The sequence below is a fragment of the Camelina sativa genome, chromosome 6 (assembly GCF_000633955.1).
Source record: "Camelina sativa cultivar DH55 chromosome 6, Cs, whole genome shotgun sequence".
Classification (NCBI taxonomy): domain Eukaryota; kingdom Viridiplantae; phylum Streptophyta; class Magnoliopsida; order Brassicales; family Brassicaceae; genus Camelina; species Camelina sativa.
In genome coordinates this window covers 17,130,218-17,135,911 of record NC_025690.1, presented here as the reverse complement: position 1 = coordinate 17,135,911, position 5,694 = coordinate 17,130,218, and the positions used below count along the sequence as shown (strand labels likewise).

At 29.2% G+C, this 5,694-nt stretch overlaps 1 protein-coding gene across 1 annotated transcript in view; it reads right to left on the bottom strand.

The window, feature by feature from the left end:
• LOC104699154 (MATH domain and coiled-coil domain-containing protein At3g58370-like) overlaps positions 1-706 on the bottom strand; it is a 1,888-nt gene extending 1,182 nt beyond the window's left edge. The window contains exons 1-2 of the mRNA XM_010414492.1: positions 439-706; positions 6-334 (exon numbers count right to left, since the gene is read on the bottom strand). Of these exons, the coding sequence (XP_010412794.1) occupies positions 6-334; positions 439-551 (442 nt within the window). The 5' untranslated portion in view covers positions 552-706. The remainder of the gene's footprint in view (positions 1-5; positions 335-438) is intronic.

The following is a 5,694-nucleotide window of genomic DNA, read 5'->3' as shown; positions in this document are numbered from 1 at the left end:
CTTGCAGATAACTTCAAGAACATCAAGCTCTCCAAAAATCTTGACTTGTTCATCAAATATAAGTCCACAATATTTGGCATCAAGTTTTCCAAGGGGAATACTGGATGCACAACCACGTTCAGGAGTATTGTAATCAAAGACCTCTGTTGTTTCAGTAAAATCACGAAAGATATCTTGCACTTCGGAGTGTTTTTCAGAAAGTTGATTCACTATAGTAAAAGAAAACTCTGCGCGTCTTCTCCATCCAAAAGGCAAAGACTCAGCATCAGGGACCGCCAAAGAAAGATACAGAGACTCATCATATTTATTTCCCTTTAAAGTCGCCACAACACGCCTGCAACCACAAAAACCATTGAAAACGTTAATGCATGGAATCCCTATAATACCTAAACTTGGAGGACCAAAGAAAAATAAATAAAAACAATGTATATTTCTTACCAATTACATCCATCGATCACGAATACATCAGAATATATCTTCTCATCATATTGCAAAGAGGAGAAATTATTAATCACCCATGTGAACTGGTTCTCATAAAGTCGATCCCCCATTGAAAAGACTTCTTGCAGCCGCAACCGGAACACTTGAAACCCTAGATCGCTCGCTTATATATATTTGATGGTGTTTACTTGTGTCTTGGGCTAAAAGGAAAAAGTCTTAGAAGAAAAATGGAAAGACAAACTCGAATCTAAACAAATATGTAACAAATTCTTCACATGTTTATCAAAAATAAAAATATGTAGCAAATTAGAAAAAAGATTTTTTTTTTGGAGAATATTGAAAAAAACCATATTTCAAAAATCGATACCGATTAAATTAGTTTTTAGATACAAATAGCAAGCTGGTAGCTGGGCAAATAAAAATGAATAATTTATTCTTTAAGTTCCTTCACCAAAAATGAAAAATGATCTTATCCTAAAAGTGTGAATTGTGGTAAAAATCATGTTAATTTTATCCGAAATCGTTTATAGGTGTGATATACAAATATTTTTAGAGATAAGACAAACATGTCTTCTTCCATCTTTAACTTGATGATTATATTGAGATTAATTAGAGAGAGCGACTTGGTCAGTTTAAATTAAAGTTGCAAGCATGTGGACGTGTACTGTCTCGACTTCTTGTAGCAATAAGTGGATCATATTGCTAAGTATACAAATACGAAAGAAAAATACTTACATTCACCCTAGATAATCTTTGTATTCACCTCCTCCCCTCTCAACTAATCAAAATGTTCTATCTTATATTTTATTTTAAAAATAAATCAAATTAAACTAAAAAGCAAAACAAATTAAGTAAACAAATTCTGTATACTTTTATTTAAAGAATGTTAAATATTGGCTTGATTTAGATTTTACAATTAAACGAGTTTATATATCGGTTTGAGTTTATAAATGAGAATTAGGGTTTCGATTTTATAATTAAAATGAAATTATATGTCGGTTTGAGTTTACAAATGTAATGGTTAGGATTTAGATTTTACAATTAGAACGAAATCATATGTCGGTTTGGGTTTACAAATATGATGATTAGGGTTTAGATTTTACAATTAGAACGAAATTATATGTCGGTTTGGGTTTACAAATATGATGGTTAGGGTTTAGATTTTACAATTAAAACGAAGTTAGATGTTGGTTTGGGTTTATAAATTAGATGGTTAGGGTTTAAATTTTACATTAAAAACGAAATTATTTATCGTTTTGAGTTTATAAAACAACGGTTTAAGTTTTTAATTTTATAATAATGTATATATATTTTATTTCCTTATAAATAAAGGGGTGAATGAAGTATGTCTCAATACGAAATACTAATAAAAATGTGCCACATCAATAATTTGAACCGGTCAAGTAAAGCTTTCACTGATTTGGAATTTTTTTTCTTTGAAAGATCGATGCGAAATTATTTAGAGATAGACTAATTATAGACAAACAAAATCATAAATTAGAGTTGGTACAATCATGCTCCCTTCAATTGAGCCAAACCAGAAATTCATATGAAGAATTGTAACAAAATGACAGCTGAGCCGAGTCTAAAATCAGACCAAACCAAACCAAGATGATAAAAAGTCGGTTAACGAATATTTTTTAATAAAAATAAAATATGAGTGACCTTTGAAAGTTTGAGCAGCTATTAAAAATAAGAATATGAAAATGTCGAACTAAGCTAGCCATGATTTTTATACACTATATTTTACTATATTTTTATACATTCTAATTATATTAAGTAGGCAATCTTTCTTAATTCACGCACAATTGGCGCACACGATTCAAATAACAGTGAGGAAATTCACAAGCTCCCAAGGATCTTCATCATACTCTGCTTCCATCCATGTCTCGAATGTAGTCCAATATCTTTTATCACCAGATTCTTTTTTATTCTTAATTTTTATTTCATTCCAAAACAAAAGAATAATGATTTTGCTGGTTTATTAACTTTTTTGTTGTTGGTTTGTGTATATATTATATAGGGACGTGATGCTCCGTCGTAGCCTAACATCAAAGCCAAAAAAGATCATCTAGACAATATTATCAGAAACAAGAAAATGTTTTCCACATAGTTATGTGGAATAGTGTTTTCATCGGTTTTTTAAACCACATTTGGTTGTTTTTTGGTTTGGTATATTTTATTGTGGACACTATGTTAACAAAATTTTATAATCTGCTGGAGCCACATATTTGCTTGTTCAGTCCAAGAATGTTTGAATATGTAAAACAACCAACTTCACGAGCGTTATTTCCAAAGCTGTTTTGCCTTTGTTGATATTGGGAGCATGACACGTCCAACTACATTTCAGAGTAGTGGTGTGATTTAGACCCTACCTCTACGGTACTAAGACTAGGACGTTTTCAAATTTCAAACATAAACAAAAGAGTAGTAGAAACCTACTTCTGCGGCGGTACTGATACTAAAACGGCGGCAATTTTTCCTAGGAGCAAGACGAGCACCATTCATCTTTATCATTTACAAATAGCAGTTTACCTGAACAATATGTAACAAATTAAAAAATAATAACTTTTTTTTTTGAGAATATAGAAAAGAAACATATTTTAAAAACTAGATACCGATAAATTAGCTTTTAGATACAAATTGCAAGCCCGGTAGCTGGGCAAAAAAATGAATAATTTATTCTTCAAGTTCCTTCACAAAAAAAATGTGAAAAAATGAAAAATGATCTTATCCTAAAAGTGTGAATTGTGGTATGAATCATGTTAATTTTATCCGAAATCGTTTTAGGTGTGATATACAAATATCTTTAGAGATAAGACAAATATGTCTTCTTCTATCTTTAAGTACTTGATGATTGTATTGGGATTAGAGAGAGCGACCTGGCCAATTTAAAGTTGTAAGCATGTGCTCGTGTGTGTGTGGACGTGTGTCTCGACTTCTCGTAGCAATGAGTGGATCATAATATTAATTATGCAAATACGCAATACTAATAAAAATGTGCCACGTGAATGGTTTGAACTGGTGAAGTAAAGTTTTCACTGATTTAGAAATCATTCTTCGAAAGATTGATGCAAAATTATTTAGAGATAGGCTAACAATGGACAGACAAAACCATAAATTAGAGTTGGTATAATCATGTTCCCTTGAAATTTGAATTGAGCCAAACCCGAATTCATATGGGAGAATTGTAACAAAAATAGCAGGTAACCCGAGTCTAAAATCAAACTAAACCAAACCGAGAGATGATAAAAAGTCCGGTTAAGGAAGAGATGTGTCCATAAAGAAAGAGACGAAAGGGAAAAAGATGCAAAGAAGAGCGTTTTGGTACAACTCTCTGTATTTTTCCTATTGGCTCTTTTTTTTTCTTCCGTTCTTTTAACCTCCACCCTCATTTTTATGGCGCGTGTATTTCTCATCTAATTCTTCAACAGTCTTTATAATTTTAATTAACTAATATTTTTTTAATAGGGATAAAATATGAGTGACCTTTGAAAGTTGTGAGCAGCTAGAATATGAAAATGTCGAACTAAGCTTTAGAGTGTGTTCAGTATTCACTATAGGTTTATACATTCTTATTATATTTGATACTAGTCATGATATTATGATAGATAAATAAATACAAAACTATTGTCGATTCTGTTTTATTTGGTTTACCTGTCAATATTATAAGAACATCTTAATAATACTATTAAAAGAGAAGTACAAATAAAAAAATATCCAAAATTTCTAAACTAATTACTCAAATTGTCATTCAATTTGTTGTATTGGAGACACTTAATTGAAATTAATAGGGTATAATTGTATTTCCAAAAAAAAATATAAAAAAACTCAAACTAAGATACGCGTGTTTATTTAAGTGGATCAGATCTTAAACCAAATTTTGTTTCATGGATTATGGATCAAAACTCAAAAGATAATCGGATTATCATAATCCATTTATCTCATTAATTGATTTGTGTGAGCCATAAATGCTGAATTAAACTCTATTAATTCAAAAAAATACCTAAATACGCTCAACTAACAATTAGTCATATCTTCAAGACTTCAACATAATTCTTCATAATATTAGCGGGTATTTTTTTTTTGAACAACTACCAGCGGGTTAAAGCAATTGGTACATTAAAAAATGCTAACTTTTTTCTTTTAATTTAGATTATTAACAACACAAAAATTAATATATAAAATATATATTATATGTTCGTAAATTGAATAAATTTTTAATAAAATTTTTTTTTGACCCGGACTAAAATACTACATCCCCTATTATTAATTTGGAACAATTTTTTTAGTAAGATTTACATAATTAAACCATTTGCCATTTAAATAAATATCAAATTTGAAGTTATTATTTGAAATATAATCATATTTTAAATTAGTATCCAAAACAACTTATTTTCTTTCTAAAATAAATTAGTATCTATAATTTAAATATTTTTAGATACTTTTAACTGGCTAAAATATTTAAAATTTATGCAGATTAGGTTGTGGAGCGGGTTAGAGTTTACACAAATATCATTATATAATTTTTTACGGGTTGATCCACAAAAATATACAAAATAATTTAGTCTAATATCAACCGAGTTAATAAGAGATGTTACGCCAATCCTAACCGGTACCAGACACAAAAAAATCTATCTAATATTATAAAATCTAAATATTAATCAAAACATATTAAAACAACATAATAATATAACATTTAATTTTCATAACATAATTAAAAAATATGTCCCACGGGTTAAAATCTAGTTATATAACAAAGTTATAGTTTTATTATACCGAGAACTCTAATAAAAATAATACTTAACACAGAGAGATGAATGATTGCATAACATATGTAGTAGATTAAGTTGGTCATCATTTGTATATATTGATGGATGATTCAAATTCATAAACAAAATGAAACAAAAATTAATAAAACTAGTTTACCTAATAAAAGATGTCAACGACTTTGCTATAAAATTTGGTCACTCTAAACGTTCTCAGCCAGATTTGGCCTATACAAGTCATCCCCTCAAACACTCAAAAAAACTCATACCATAATTTATTGAATAAATAAATAGAAAAATCCATAAAGCCATACAAATTGATTTTGGCATCATCCTAGTTGGCAGCCTTTGAACATTAATTTAATAATTCAATATCTTGCTTTACCGAAAACAGAAGTTTTTATTCCTCAAACCTTATTTTAATAACAGTCAATTACCCTTATTATTAATATAGTAGTATTAAATAAAACAAGTGGGAAGGGGG